Raw genomic sequence first — 17,089 nt, forward strand, 5'->3', positions numbered from 1 at the left:
TGGATGTTGGGAGTGAGGTATGTGAGGAAGTGGTATGGTATGAAATCGTGGCCTGCGGCTTTCCCTTGTCTTAGGGAGCCTTTGCCTGGGTTGTCTCTGCCGGGTTGAATGGCTGAATGGGCTCTGGGATGCCCGAAGAGTTGATGGCGTCATCTATAGTGCTGTGGATGTGCTGGGGCAGATGGAGGGTGGGTGCAACACCTATCCTTGTGCTGTAGAAGTTGGCCAGAACTTCCGGCTTCTGTTGGTCATCCAGCTGGGCTTGGGTGTTATTGGTGAGGGGAAGGGGTTGGTGCACCTTCCTGCCTTCCATGGCATGCAGGAAGTCCCACATCCTCTTGGAAGAAGAGAAGGAGAGGGAGGAGCAATGGAATCCCCATGCCTTCCTCTTGGATTGGAGGATGGTCCTCAAGCAGATGGCATCGAGGCGGTGGTACTTCTGGCCTGCCAGAGGCGTCAGTGTCCTGCGCCACTGGTTCCAGGCTCGGCAACGGGCTGTTACTACCTGCTGGCAGGTGTCGTTCCATCATGCCTTCCCTGGGCGACGGGGGGTGCGGCAGGTGATGAGTGGAATGCTGCTCGCCCAGCTACCTCCAGTGTTTGGTGTAGGGCACCTGCTGCCTCCCCCAGTGGGTGGGTGGAGAGGCCAGGGGGGCTTTGTAGGACCTGCTGGAATTTTGACCACTCAGTGACTTATTTTCCACCATGGCAAGTATCCTGGGTCACCTCTGGGGGTGACCTGAGGGAGAGAGGTTGAGATGGGGAGGTGGTCACTCTCCATGTAAGGGCCTGTAGAAAACACTAGGGTGTTGAGTGCTGGGTCGCCGAGGAACAGGTCTAGGACCGATGCTGCTCCAGTGTGGGGGTGGTACCTAGTTGCCAGGGATGGATGGGTGCCATTATTGGCTTCGTGCAACACTTAACAGCACTTCTCATCTCTTTCCAGGTCTTTACATGTCTCACATCACTATCGCAATCCAGATCTTTTCATTTGCACATTGCCTCAGTGTTCTGCACAGGGTGCGACCCATTTCACGGTGCACCCCTTGCCAGCTCTTGTTTCGGTGTGTTTGGAAGATCCAGACTCCTCCTCAGAGGGCCCGGACCACTGTGAGCTTGAGCGCAGCTTTGGGGGCACTCCACGTATTCGCAGAGGCAGGGGCCACCACCCCCCACCACAGGTGTGGCAAGCCCTGGAGGACCCAGAATAAGATGTTACCCAGGGTGTGCCTGTGGTGTGGAGGCAGGCTAGGGTCCCAGCAGTGGTGGAGATTGTTAAAGTCCCCCATGACCAACACTGGAGGTGGGAAGGAGAGGTAGTGTTCTAGCTCCTGGTAAGTGGTCACCACCTGGATTGTAGCATACTGCCACGGTAAGCCAGCCCCTCCGGAGCCCAATCCTGGCAGTGGTTACCTCCAGGCAACCACCCGGCCACCTGGGAAGCCTGAGCTCTGTGTGCACCAGTTCCTCCCGGAGAGCAAGGAGGACTCCACCTGTCCCTGCTGGCGATCCTCCTTGATGATGGTGTACCCAGGTAAGGTGAGAGTGAGGTGGAAGCCAGGTCTCACAGCCCAACCACTAAGGGCAGTGTGTCCGTCAGGAAGATGTGGAGCTCTTGTGATTTCCTAAGGAGAGACCGGGCATTCCAGAGCAGGAAGGAAAGAGCCATCACTGAAGGAGGACAGACATTAACATGGAGACAGTGGGCCACCGAGTCTTGAGGATGTCCATAAGAGACAGACCCTGCTGGTAGAGTTGGCAGCCCTTCGTGAGAAGGGTAAATAAACCTGGGATAAAATCGTCCATGTCAGGGGGTGAGGAGGAGTTGTATGAAGGTTGTGGTGGATGCGGTTGTAGGTTTTAAGGCCTAGATGGTCTGGCAGAGTGTAAGGGTGGATGGGTTACACTGTGAGGGGGGCTTGCCATTGCTTGTGGGCTCAGAGTGTGAGCAGTGATGTCAGCTGCAGCCTCAGGCGGTGAGTGCGGAGGCTCTGTGTGGTGGTGGAGGGTGTGAGGAGGCTGGTGAACCTCCACCTTGGTGGTGGTGTGTGTGTGTAATGAGAAGGGTGTTCTACCTTATGTATTTGTTTTTCCCAATCCTTCCCAACATAATTTGTACTTATTTAAGTCTTTAGAGCATAACAAGTTTTCTTGACCTTGACTCCAATGGTGGCATGAATCTTCATGGCCTTTTGCCACTTCTCATGTGTTGCCAAAATTTTATCCCCTAAGTTAGCAGTTATTTTTCACAGTTTAGTAAAGGAAACTTTTCCACTTGTTGGTGTATTGCAAATGTTACACTTATCTCTAAAGCATGGGTTCTTAACCATTCGATGATCCCAGACCCCCATTGGATTGCTCAGTATGGTCACATACCCCTTCGCTTGACTGCTGAAATCATCATCACCTAACTGTGACTGCACCTACAGCTCAACTATCATTCATAATATTCAAAACACAGTGAAGAGTTGCAAGACATTCATGACAGGGTTGCCAAATATATTGGGTGGTTTGATGTTTTCCCCCAGGTCCGTACTTTTGGTAGATTTTTTGGGGGGGCTAGAGAGCATCCTAGGTTCATGAGGTGGGGGGAGGCGAGCGAAGCGAGCATGCACAGGTGGTGGAAAAGTTTTGAAAAATAAGCAGTTTTAGGGGGATTTTGAGGCTGATATAGAAATTATTGTTGGGCTATAGCACCCCAAGAAATTATGGCCCTGTCACCATATTTAGAACCACACTTAATTGCTTTCCAAATATTATAATATATATTCTAGAGAAGAAATGTAATACAACTAAGTGCTAATTAATTTTAGTCACGAAATAACACAAATTATAAATACTGCATAGCAGTGCGAGTTATAATGTATTATTCTAACCATTATTAATAAATCAAATATATATTAATATTCAAAGATTAAGTCCCATACCCCCAGCATTTGGTTCCCATACCCCCGAGGGATATGGATACCCCCAGTTAAGAACCCCTGCTCTAAAGGATCCTCAGTTGTCACCTCGCTAATGAGTACAGGCCAGTATCCATTATTCCAGTCCTATAAAAAGTGTTTGAGTGACTACTACTTGCAAAATGTCTTTCCATTCCTTGAATTTCAATAACTTGTTACCAGATACCCAATTTGGTTTTAGAAAAAAATTTGGGTACCTTTGGTGCACTCTTGACTTTGGTGCATCAGATTCAAGCTTCTCTGCATTTGATTTAGTTTATCATCAGGCACTACTGTTTAAACTTTTGTCAGTAGAAATAAATGGCTCATTTTATATTTTGTCTGACAGGCATCAACACATTGCCATTGATGGTATTTTAGTAGCCTTACTCAAGTCAGGTATGGTGTTTCTCAGGGCAGTGTTCTCGTTCTGCTTCTTTATTGTCAATACTAGTGATAGGTGGCATGGCATTTGCCATTGCCAATAATACTTTTGTATTCTACCCTATTCCTGATGCTCAAAGTACCACAGACTAAGGGGGGCTTCGTGGTGCAGTGGTTAGCACACTTGGCTCACAACTGAGAGGGCCCGGGTTCGATTCCCGGGCGGAGTGGAAAAATTTGGGCGGCTTTTCCGATACCCTATGCCCCTGTCCACCCAGCAGTGAATGGGTACCAGTTATTAATTGGGGGTTGTGTCCTGTCTCCTGGGATCTGTTCCCATCTCCCATACTTCCTTCCCCCTCCTGTCTCTCTCCGGCATATGACCACAGATGTTGTGCCACCTAAACGAAACTTTCCAACCACAGACTAAACCTGAAGTTGTAGTCAGCTGATCCTCTCCAGCTCTCTTTGTTTACACTTTACACAGAATCCAATGCATTTGTGTACATATTTACCTATTTGTAGTATACAGAGCCTGAACTCCAGCCCGGACAGTCCTGTCTCCCAATCTATATTTATTATCTTCTCTCTTTCCAGGTGGTCCACCCACTGCCTTTTGATTACTTTCTCACAGAGTTTGCACATTACACTTGTTTGAGAAACCAGTCTATAGTTCAGAGGCTCTTGTTTATTTCCACTCTTATATAATGGGACATGTGCCCTCTTCCATTACACTGGGACTTCTTCAGTCTTTAGTGATCAACTTATAATGTCATGAATTGGTTCTATGAACTGTTCACTGCACTCTTTCAGTACTTGACCTGATATTTCATCTGGACCCATTGCCTTGCTACTATCTAGTGCTTTCAATAGCCCCAGTATCTCTTCTTTCTCCACTTTTATGTTTTCTATTTTTTTTTTGACACTTCTCTCATAATCCCTCTTGAAATTCTGTCTCTTGGGTAAATACTTTGTGAAAGTTTTCATTAAATATTTCATAGATTTCCTTTACATCCCCATAGACGTGTGTGTGTGTGTGTGTATTTACCTAGTTTTACCTAGTTGTAATTTTACAGGGCCTGGGCTTACGCTCGTGTGGTCCCGTCTCCGTATCTATAATTATCCAACTTTTCCTTGAAGCTCTGCACACTCTTCGCCGATACTATTTCTTCACTTAGTCTGTTCCAAACCTCTATATTTCTTTGTGGGCAGCTATATTTCTTTATGTCTCTTGAGCATCTTCCCTTCCTCAACTTTTCACTATGTCCTCTAGTATTCCTGCTGGAAGGTTCTTCTCTCTTAGCAATTGCTCGTTATCCACTTCTTCCATTTTACTCAATAGCCTATATATTTGTATTAGGTCTCCTCTTTTTCTTTTTGTTCTAGTGTTGGTGAGTCCATTTCCTTTAGTCTCTCTTCATATGTCCGTCTTTCCAGTTCTGGAACCATTTTTGTTGCCATCCTCTGTATTCTTTCTAGTTTTTTTATGTGTTTCTTCATATGTGGAGACCACACTGTTTCTGTGTATTCTAGTTTACGTCTGATCATAGTAGTAATTAATTTTTTCATCATTTCTTTGTCCATGTAGTGGAATGCTATACCCATATTTCTCACCATGTTATATGTATCACCGAAGATCCGATTTATATGAGTTTCAGGTTGCATATAATCTTGCATTATTACTCCCAGGTCTCTCTCTTCATTTACTTTCTTCAACATTTCACCATCTCCCATTTTATATGTCCATTTTGGTCTTTCTACATTTTTTCCCATTTCCATAACATGACATTTCTTCACGTTGAATTTCATCTCCCATTTCTGACTCCATTTCCAAATCTTGTTTAGGTCTTCTTGCAGCTCCTTGCAGTCTTCACTGTTTCTTATATGTCTTTGCAGTTTAGCATCATCTGCGAACAGGTTCATGTAGCTGTTTATTCCCTCTGGCATATCATTAATATAGACTAGGAAGAGTACTGGTGCTAAAACCGACCCCTGGGGCACTCCACTTTCCACCGTTCTCCATTCCAATCTAGTGTCCTTAACCACGGTTCTCATCTCTCTTCCTCTTAAGTAGCTTTCCATCCAGCACTTCATTTTCCCTCTCAATCCTCCCTTATTTTCTAGTTTCCACAGCAGTCTTGAATGTGGAACTTTGTCAAATGCCTTTATTAAGTCTAGGTAAATGCAATCCACCCATCCGTCTCTTTCCTGTAATATGTCCGTCACTCTTGAGTAAAAGCACAGCAAGTTTGTCACACATGAGCAGCCTTTCCTAAACCCATATTGATTGTTTGTGATTAGATTATGTTCTTCTAGAAATCTCATCCATTGTTCTTTTATTAATTTCTCACATATTTTACATACTACGCTGGTCAGAAACACCGGTCTGTAATTTAGGGGTTCTTCCTTTTTTCCACTTTTGTATATAGTTATCACTTCTGCCCTCTTCCACTCCCTAGGCACTGTGCCAGTTTTTATTGAGCACCTAATGATGTCATATATCGGGCCGACTAACTCATTACTGCACTCTTTAAGTATAAAACCTGAAACTCCATCCGGTCCCACGGCCTTCCCTTCTTCCAATTCCCCCAATAGTTTTTTTTTTTATCTCCTCTTTATCTATTTTGACCTCTTCCATGTATACATCTAAGTTGTTTTTTTGTGGTTCATTAAATAATGATTCTTTGGTAAACACTTGCTGGAATTTTTGTTGAATATTTCCGCCATGCCTTTGGGATCCTCGATCTCTACATTCTCTTCAGTCAGTCTTTCAATTGTTTCTCTTGATTTAATTTTTCCATTTATAAATCTATAAAATAGTTTCGGTTGTTCTTTACACTTTTTCACAATATCCTTTTCGTATCGTTTCTCTTCTTCCTTTTTCACTTTCACGTACTCATTTCTCGCTGCCTTAAAGTCTTCTTTGTTTCTTTGATTTTTGTTTCTTTTTAATCTTGACCACGCTTTGTCTCTCTTTTGCCTTTGCACATCTTGCATTAAACCAGTCCTTTTTAGCCCTCTCCCTCGGTCTGTATTTTGGTACAAACTTCATAACACCTGTGTTGTACGACTTCATGAAAATATCATACTTTCCTTGAACTTTGCTTGTACTCATTAACTCTCCAATCCATTTCACCAAAAAACTTCTTGAGGTTTTCCACCTCTGCTTTCCTATAGTTTAATCTATCGCTTCTATAAGTCTCGTCTTGTTCCCTTCCTCCCTCCTCCATTTCCAGCTCTATGATCACGTGATCACTTTTTCCCAGGGGGCAATCATACCTCAATTCATCCTTCACGTGAATTTCTCTTGTCAACACCAAATCCAGTCTTGCCGGTTCGTCGTCTCTTCTATACCTAGTGCTTTCCTACACCCTTTGTATCATCAAATTTTCCATCATTAAATTCAAGAATCTATTCCCCCATGCCACATCACTACCATTGCTCTCAAACCTCTCCCAGTCAACCTCTTTGCAATTGAAATCGCCAACTAGTATTACTCCTTTGTTTGCCTTAAGTAATCTCCTCAAACTCTGTATGGTGTCATCAATCATGTTTTCATAATCTTCTTTACTCCATGATGTAATTTTTGGTGGTACATATGTTACTGCAATCGTCATCCTTTCTCTATTCTTGTTTTCCAAGCTTAGGCTGCGTTTACACCAAGCGAGTCGGGTCGAGTCGAGTCACGTCAAGTCATTTGATGCGATTCATTTTGACGCATCTCCGTTTACACCGACTGCGTCAACCTGAGTCAAGTCAGTACTCAGTCACCCATTTGACCTCATGGAGAATGGATGCATATTCTCTTGCTGAAGTAACTGCTTTGCTCTGGCTTCGTCGTCACAGACGAAAAAATAGAGCTCGAATCTGGATGCATCATTTGAACACCAAGAGGCCAGATTTTGGAAGCTTCAGTCATTTATTCCCAGACCTGGTAAACTATCCAGAAAAATTCTACAACTTTTTTAGGATGACACATGAAAATTTCAAGAAGCTGGTGGAGTTGACTAGACCTTCCATTACAAAAATCAACACTAACTACAGGTGTGCAAGTTGATAAGGTGTTCCACCAGCATACTTCAAGGCACCACGGCAGACTCGCTGTGACTGACGTCAAAATAGGTCCAGTCCTATATGTGACTCGACGCGACGCGACGTGACGTGACGTGACTCGACGCATTTGGTGTAAACGTTTTCTTTCAAAAACCCATACAAATCAGTGTTAAAACTGGGGTGGTGATTCATGATCGTCATGAATTGTCATGACGCTGACAAGCGTGTGACTAAGCTATGTAAGCAGCCTTACACTCACTATGTGTGTGTCTGTGTGTGTGTATTTACTTAGTTGTATTTACATAATTGTAGTTTACAGGCCCTGAGCTACACTCATGTGGTCCTGTCTCCATATCTATATTTGTCCAGTTTTTCTTCAAAATTCCACACACACTTTGCCTCCACCACTTCTTTTGATTTGTTCCATGCATTTATATTACTATGGAGAAAACTGTACTTCTTTTTGTCATTGAGAAACACTCCCTTTCTCAACTTTTCTTATGACCTCTTAACCCTCTCGCACACCGTCAGTTTCCAATAAGTTTCTGTTCCACTCACTATGCATTTCTCAGGCCCGACCAGCCTTTTTTTGCCGCTGCGGTACTCTACATTCCCGGACGTATTTTACCCTCACAGATACATCGTACCCCAATAAATTTGGTATCAATGGCTTCATAAAGACTTGTACTAGAACACGCGCAAATAAAAATAGAGGAAAAAATATATATAAACAATACAAACTTGTTTCAAGTCTCCGTATAGAATATTGTAGACAATAAATCCTAAGTACCAACTCTTCCCCACTCGCTAGCTCGAAATTTTGTGGGCCAACTTTTTTAGCCAAATATGTTTCGAAGCGGAATCTAGTGAGGATTGTTATGGTATCCTCAAAATCCTCATACGCCTATTAGTCCCCGAGTTACATGAGAAAACTGTATTTTTTTCCTCTCCCATCAGAGTAGGCTAACAACTAAAAATCGCTCAAAGCTCCTCATCTACACTCCTTAGAAAGGTTGACATATGTTACTATTAAGAAACTTATCCCAACAAATGACGCATTTTCACCGAAAACTTAATTTTTGATCAATTTTTTTAACTTTTATGACACGTTTCGCATCATTGTGCGCCAGGACCTTTTACCCTTTGATGACACTAAATGCATCATCGTGTGCGAGAGGGTTAACTCTCCGTCATCTCTTCCCCTTCTCAGTAGTAGTTTTTTTATTGTTTGATTTTTCTATTCCATTTATGAGTGTGCATAGTTTGTATAATGACTGCCTCTGCTCATATTACTGGATGGCATTATGCACCATGCTTCTGGCTGATTGGCAGAGAATGACAAGTACAGTCCACCATGGACATTTTTTCTGCGGGTAACAAAAATCTCTGCAAATTTTGGCTACCTGTCCCCAGGGGTTTGTTGGGCATTGAACCGTTTTAAATGTTAAACAGATATTTTTCTTATTAAATAATTGTCCTAGAAATGTTGTGTTAGATATGAAATGCCCTGGAAAAATATGTGTTAGACATGAGGCCTCTGTGTATAGTATTATATCTCCCTGTTTTACATTTTAATATTATTCCTCTGTTCTTCAGTGTTTAACATAAAATAAGTCATTATTCATAAACCTACACAATAAAGAGTTTGTACAGCCTCATGCACCACATTTTTTTAGTGGACAAAGTGTATTTCCTCCTGCCTATGACTTGAACTCTTTCAAAAAGAGTGTGTCAGGACATCTCTTCACCCGACAATGACCTTTCTTTTAACCTCTCTTTCTGTTTTCTTTCATTGGAGCAATGTCTAGCGGGACTTTTTTTCCTATTTTTGTTTATTGCCCTTGAGCTGCCTCCCTTTTAAAAAAAAAGGAACAAAATTTAGGAGAATTTAATTGGTTCACTAACAGTTTCCAGTGTTAGTGGAAGGACTAATCGACCAAGGAAAATGTTAGCTTCGCTAATCAGTGGTTAATGGAATAGCATAACTACCATAAATTGCAGCGTACAAGTCTACCAGGTGTACAAGTCGACCTCAAGATTATTAACCCAAAATTATGGGTTTGGCCTATACTTGCTGTATAAGTTGGCCCCGAAAATATGGTATTCTACTGGTAGGCCAAAACTTAAACATAGATAGGCTACGGTATGGTATGCCGCAAAAACATATTAAGCTGGTGTCACACTAGGCCTTTTCCTCCAACCACATTGGAAGTAGGGCAACTGGCAACTCCAACTTTTCCGGTGTGCATCACACACGTCCAAGGTCGGTTACCCATGTCCACAGTGTAAACAAAGCACGGATCATTCACTTCTTTTTAAATTCTTCTTGGCGAAGTCTTCATTCCTGTGGTCCCACAGCATGGGGTGTTCTCTTATTTTGTCAATTAAATAGTAAACAAAGCAGCTCTGCTAGTCCATTTTATGAGTCTTACAGTAGGCCATCTTCCACTACTCCTCAGCCACTGCCGTCATCTGTTTGTTTACATACAACTGCGCAGTTGCTCATAGCCACAATGGCAACAATTGTTTTCCATCTATATGGACAACCGACAACTTGCTCCCAGTTGGGCGTACGGGCAGCTGCAGTTGGCACTCAGTGGTAAAGGTTCACATTTTACCCTAGCCATAAAAGTCAACCCCTAGTTTTGGAGAGATTTTTCCAGGCTCAAAAAGTCAAATTGTATGCCACAATTTATACTGTGCCCACCACTGCCTATAACCATCATGCATTCTGCTTAGAACCAATAAAAGGGGCAAACCTAAAACATGCACAATCCATCATTACTTTTTCTCACACAGGTGTTGGGGCAGCTGGACCAAAAGTTTATTGTCTGCAATCTCAAGTATGTCAGCCCTGAGGGACCCCAAGTCAAGGCCAGTCAGCTAGTGGTTCTGTTTGACCAACATGCTGTCCATGAGCGGGTACGCCTAGAGACCATCATTCAGGAGAACTTTGAGACACTAGCATCAGGGGAGTCTGTCCTGTGCAGTTCTGCTGTCAGTCCCCCACTGGAGCTGGACCTGCCTGAGGATGAAGTGAGGCTCATGGAGGCATACTCCAAAAAGCTCAACCAACGAGGACTTTACTTCACAAAGGTGGGAGAAACTCATTTATAATACTACTTTTGCTGTTAGTACTTATTATTTCTTACTTCAGTGGGACTGCTACTTGCATTACTACTGCAACTAGTAACCAATGAAACTACTACTACTACTACTTCTACTACAAGTTACTACTGCTGTTGCTTCTGCTACTTCTTTTGTTGCTACTTCCAAGCTAATACAGTACTCCCTCCAATTTTGCGAGAATTTGGTTGACTAGGCGGGTCGCAAAATGTGCATTCTTAAAATTGGAATAACCTTACTTATCGGCAACAGCTCAATTTTTCTTGATTTTTGTAATTTTTTTCCCTTATTTTTACATACACATACAATTATACATCCTTTAATAAGATAAGATACAGAAGCCCCCCGCCGTTCACGGGTATTTGGTTCCGCGAGATTCCCGATCTCCGCGAATCCGCGATCTGTGGGACTATAATCAAACAGGGAAAACAGGGTTTCGTTCGACCATCTCGATCAAATTAAAAAAAAATGGATTTCTAAGGCATTTCTAAGCATTGTTATATAGTTTTACATACACATAAATTACAAATTAGATAAGGACTGTAATAATTTAACACGTCCAGGCAAGGGGTAATGTAGTCTCGGTTTTTCCCTATATATGTTGTGTTTAAGCTAGTATTGCTGCTCTCCTGGTGATCTTAATTGTCTGATGTGATGGTTAGTTGTGTTATTTAATGCCCTGACCCGCCCAGTAAGCGAGAGTTAGTGTGTAAAGGTTCGTGGCCTCACCGTCCTCGCCACGGCTGCAAAACAAACAAGATGGTGGCTGTGGCGAGGATGGTGAGGCCACGAACCTTTACACACTCACTCTCACACATAGTATATTCCGTTTCCTGACCTATAACTATCGCATAAAACTTCCCTAATCAACGGTTTTAACAATAACTTTAACTGAATATCGTTATTAGTGTGGGGGCAACGTTGCCAAGCTTGAAAGACCCGAAAAACATCTATGTGTATTATACTTAAGGATTATTTCGTTTACTTTAACACTGTAATGTTCCGTTTGGGAAGGAAAGAGATGTTAAGTTATTCCAGTTTTATTGATTATATTTTCTGTGTCCCAGGTTAATGAGTTATCACTACAGTGCACGTAGGATACCCTTTTGTGTTAATACTCATATGTATATCCATATACATCCAGTATATTATTAATGAGTTTGAGTGTTTACTGGGCCCTTGGAAGGTCCATTTGTTGCTGTTCCCAGTGGTACAACCGTACAAACTTTATACCCGTTACCCCTCTGCCACTGTTGCAGGCTCCGCCATGTTTGTTTACTCCTCAAAGCAGTAGCCTCGAGTCTCTAAGAAGGACCAGTTCTAGCAGGTCCCAGTAAGTATCAAGGATTTTAAATGTACAGTAAACCCTCTCGTATCCAGGTTAATAGAGCCACGGGGGCACCCAGATATGGGAAAACCCGGATATGGTGTAGGTTAAGTCTGCGGACCCGAAAACCCAACTTTGGATCATGGCCCGCCATAAAGGCAACGACAGAGTACTGCATAGGTGCTTCTGTCCATACTCATACTATGGTACGCCCCATGGCTTTGTAGCAGTCAGTCTGCACCAGGGAGTGAAATGTGCACGACTGACATGCTTCAGGCACTGAGAAAAGGGTTAGAGCAGCATCGTCACGGTTAGCACTCGCGGCAATCTCTCCCTGGCTTATCGCAGTCCTGCTGCACCATGGGGGGATCTGTTACTTGGGATTCGGCAATTAGGCGTGACAGCCTCAGCCACTAACCCATTGCTAGGGTGCCTAGCCCCATGTTCACAGGCAGCAGCTAATGTTCCCCTGCCTGGCCAATCACAGCAGCAGGGCCTGGACCCAACCCGGAAAAGCCCAGGTATTTGTGGCAGCTTAACCGCCCAAGTCTGCACCATTGTGTTTACCACGTAGGCTTTCTAGCAGACCCAGCACTGCCACAAGAAACTTTTTACGGGTCCAGTTTTACAAAACTGGAAGGCCGACGCTCTGTGCTGTTCTTAGGCGCGCGCCTGCAGCTTTATCGCAGCGTAGCTGCGTTAGCAACCTTGTGGCTACGAGCACCGTGGGCCTTACCACCCGAGTCAACCAAAAGGCATACCAGCAATACCCAAAGCAGTCTGGGCCGGCAAAGGGCATCAAGTGCTCAAAGCAGGCTTCTATATGGATGCCCGGTCAGGCACCCCAGGGCGCTACCCTTTTAAGCCCGGCAATGAACCTGAAGGCCCACAGTACGCTAGTCCACCCCACTCTGAGTGTGAGTGGGGAGGATAACCAAGGAGTCAATGACAACCTGGCGCATCTGGTTGCGCAGTGATCTGTGGCTGTTTATTTACACTGTGTTGCCCTTGCGAGCCAGGGGGGGCAGGTACCCCCTGCACAGTGCATCCAGTGGGACCACAGGGAGGCCAGCCACAAGAAGTAACCACGATTTACGGCCAGCCCGCACCTCCAGATCGGGCTGGCCCACGGAACATCCGAACCCCTGCGGGCCCCTTTACTCGCCTTACCGTAAACATGGTAAAATCCTTCCTTCACATGTCGGACCGAGGGTACTTATCAGCATTTCTTATTCCGCCCTCACTCCTGCAGGAGTGCTAGCGGGCCCGCACGCCTTCTCCACGGGGACGGAGCCCTACTCACCTAGTCCAGTCTGGATTTAGGCAGTCATCAAGGCTTAAGCTAGGGTTCGCACTGTGTGTTTCATTTAAACAGTCCTTTGATACTCCCGCCATTTAAACCTGCACTGCCTTGACTTTCGTCACTTCGATATGGTCTGCAGTGCTCGGCAAGGACGTTTACGTGCCAGTTGTACGGCGAACCATACAGCTTTCCTGCGAACCTTCGCACCAGGACGTCATTATCATTGCTACGTGCAAGCTGGGGCGCGTCTTATGGGTGCGGTACGCCGCCTGGGCAGAGCTTAGAGGCATCGTGCGGACAATTTGAACGACTTTTGGTGGCATGCAACAATTTATTTATTTATTTATTTTTTGTTTTTGTTTTTGGAAAAAATCAAATATTTTTTAAAACTCCCGGATATGGTCGAGGTCTAATACGGTGCACCCAGATAACTGAGGGCTTACTGTACTTACAAGTTTATCTTGTATTTAGTGTAATTAGTCCCTATCTGCATTAATTTATGTTAAGTTTAGTGTAAGTGGATATCACTAACACTTGTTTGTATATGACCACGAGCTGAGGGCTGACTTCTGGTGGGAAAGCAAGCCTTGATCTTGATCTACATACTGTACAAGTTACCCATTGAGAGTCTTGCATTGGTATCGGCAGATCTTCACTCAAGCTTCCTTCATACCAACTTTCATGCATATGGGGTCTCTTCCTCAATCACAGTACAGGGAGGCAATAAAATTATCCCAATCAGAGTGGAAGGCGCCAATAGGTCACTACCAATCAAAACACACTAGCGATACACAAGAAATGTCCATGATATACTGAAAGTGTGGGTTTTATACCACCACAAGATAGGAGATTCACAATAGCCAACCCTGTGATATATGAGAGATACTTATACTACTAGACCAGCACTAAATTGTAATAAAAATACCATACTGTCAGCCAATTAAACATTGATAAGAGTATTAAGGGCGGCTGCAGATATCTGAGGATCTTCAACATCTGCTGGTCTGCCTGTTACTTAACCCCATCTGAAGTTGAGGTTTGACTACATATACTCAAGATGGCCTTTTTTTTTTTTTTTTTTTTTCCAACAAAGGAGACAGCTCAAGGGCTTAAAAAAATAATGAAAAAAAAAGCTCACTACTTACTGCCCCTAAAAAGATTAGAGAGGAGCAGCCGAAAGAGAAGTCAATTTCGGGAGGAGAGGTGTTCTGATACCCTTCTCTTGAAAGAGTTCAAGTCGTAGGCAGGAGGAAATACAGATGAAGGAAGATTGTTCCAGAGTTTACCAGCGTAAGGGATGAAAGAGTGAAGATGCTGGTTAACTCTTGCATAAGGGGTTTGGACAGTATAAGGATGAGCTTGAGTAGAAAGTCGTGTGTGGCGAGGTCGCGGAAAGGGGGGAGGCATACACAATAGCACAAGTTCAGAAGAGCAGTCACTGTAAAAATATCGATAGAAGATAGAAAGAGAGGCATCATGGCAGCGGAATTTAAGAGGTGTTTGGAAGATTGTTTCGAGTTGATAGGTGGAGAAATTGAGTTTTTGAGGCATTGAAGGACACAAGGTTCATTTTACCCTGATCGGAAATGATAGCAAGGTCTGAGGTTAAGCGTTCTGCAGCCTCCAGTCTGGAGTCATGTTATTCCTGTTGAGAGGGTCTTCTATTGAAAGAAGTTGAATAATGCAGAGTGGAGTCGTCAGCGTATGAGTGGATAGGACAGTTTGTTATGGAAAGAAGATCATTGATGAATAACAGGAAGAGAGTGGGTGATAGGGCAGAGCCCTGTGGAACACCACTGTTGATTGGTTTAGGGGAAGAACAGTGACCGATTACCACAGCAGAAATAGAACAGTCGGAAAGGAAACTGGAGATAAGGGAACAGAGAGAGGGATAGAATCCGAAAGAGGGCAGTTTAGAAAGCAAAGACTTGTGCCAGACTCTATCAAAAGCTGTATACCATACTGTTACAGTATGGTATACAGGTGTATTGTATTGTATATACACACTAATTTTATGGTGTTTTGCAGCTGATTTTACAGTATTCTTGGTTTGACTCTTAATCCTTTTCTTCTTTATCCCCAGACCAGCCCTTCAAGAGTAATGTTCCAACTGATACCAAGCTGCCTAGTTGCCAAGGAGGCAAATGAGTTGCGGCATAAACGTTGCCAGACAGCTGGTGCCATTGTCGAGAGTGTGGTGCGGGACCTGTGCCACACCCTGCACCAGACTGGGGGTGTGCTGGGCCTCATTCCCCCAATCACTCATGTTTTCAACAGCAATGCCTGTAGGGGTGAGTGTGTTTGTGGCTGTATTTGAGAAAGGGCTGCAAGAAATAGTGATAGGATATTTGAAATATCCCTGCATTCGGTTCATGAAACTCCTACCAAACGTTGTGCAATGTTGTGCAACAGAGCAAACAAATTATGCCATTAGCCAAACAGCCAGGTGAATTGTTCCTCAGGGGGTTTTGCGGGTGGGGGTGGGGGGTGGGTATTGTTTGTAAACAAAGAAGTTGTAGTTCTAAGGGTGTGGCCAGTGTGGCCTCTGCTGTACGTTCTTACCTTTTATGAATGTTTCATTCAATTATGATTGCTATTTCTGGTAAATGGTTACCTATAAGAGCTGCTGAGGGAATATTGTCAAGGAGCTGTTGTTGTCAGTAGCCCTTTTGTTGCACTCAGTGGATCAACTGTCCGGTGTGGCTCGACCAGGGGATGGCATGGCTCAAAAGTGCACTGAACCTGCCCGTCAGTCTCTTCATAAGTGCAAGATCTGTCTGTGGCAGGATACCTCCCCCTTGTAACCTGTGAGTGAGGGAGGGAGGCGAGCAAGAGATAAGTAAATAGTGTGTACCACCTTGCCGCCTTGAGACCTGAACTGACCAATCACACGCAATCTGCTAAGATCAAGCATGGCCAAACTCTCTCTCTATGGCTCTGATGGCAGAATTTTTGAAATATCAACTCATTACATTATTGGCCTGGTTGTAAGTCGCATATGTTGTAGCTCGAGGACTGTGTGTATATTGCATGATATATACATATATATGGTATAAATGGTATATATATAACAATATGGAGCTAGTCCAGACTAAGTCGATCTTGGTCATCTGCATGTGCCATTGGCCAAACAATGATCACCAGGAGTAAACAAACCTTTAAAGTTAGCAGATCACCTTCCACGTGGTGGTGTTGTTACAGGATGGTATACAGGTGTATTGTATTGAATATACACACTAATTTTATGGTGTTTTATAGCTGATTTTACAGTATTCTTTGTAATTCTTAGGCATTATGTTCAGTTTATATAAAAACTGGGTTACGCCATGGGTTTTGGAGCCAATTGATGACGTAGGGTGGGGTATGACTATACTACAGTATCCTTTCGAGTTTCGCGCTTGCCTCATTCCGAAGGTATGGCGCTAAACTCGAGGATCGCGAAACTCGAGGTATTGAAATCCATGTAAAAGCGCTTATTGGTTGCGACCCGTGGAAAATAATTACTTTTTCCGACTTTACTCCATTGTTATCACAATTTTTTCGACTTTTCTCCCTTGTTATCTCAAAATACGTACCTTGTTAATAGGCAGAAAATGGGAAGTAAGAACAGTTTGTTTTTAAGCCCCAGTTGAAGGCGGCAGCCTTACAACTGGCTGGCAGTTCTGAAAACATGCTTGTGATCCACGTGGTGTCGTCTGCTAAAGTAAAGGCAGTCGCTCGCGGTCACCCGTGGGACAGTTGGACAAACCTATATTTTTCTGGTAGTTTTCTGTGTGTTATGAAATAGTCTGCTAACTCTTTCTGTTAAAAATCATGAAATCACTAATATCATGATTGACTTTTCAATGCCTATTGAACGTAAACCGCTGCTGCTGCCGCAAAATAGCTAGCAGAGAGGTGCAACTTGTTTACTGTTTCCATATTTCCCTCACCGCTCACAAAGATCACAAGCGG

At 43.8% G+C, this 17,089-nt stretch overlaps 1 protein-coding gene across 1 annotated transcript in view; it reads left to right on the forward strand.

The window, feature by feature from the left end:
- LOC127007973 (DNA mismatch repair protein Mlh3-like) overlaps positions 1-17,089 on the forward strand; it is an 81,334-nt gene that overhangs the window by 45,575 nt on the left and 18,670 nt on the right. Inside the window, exons 7-8 of the mRNA XM_050879517.1 lie at positions 10,179-10,475; positions 15,219-15,426. Coding sequence (XP_050735474.1) covers positions 10,179-10,475; positions 15,219-15,426 — 505 coding nt within the window. The remainder of the gene's footprint in view (positions 1-10,178; positions 10,476-15,218; positions 15,427-17,089) is intronic.

Source organism: Eriocheir sinensis, chromosome 36 (genome assembly GCF_024679095.1).
Source record: "Eriocheir sinensis breed Jianghai 21 chromosome 36, ASM2467909v1, whole genome shotgun sequence".
Lineage (NCBI taxonomy): Eukaryota > Metazoa > Arthropoda > Malacostraca > Decapoda > Varunidae > Eriocheir > Eriocheir sinensis.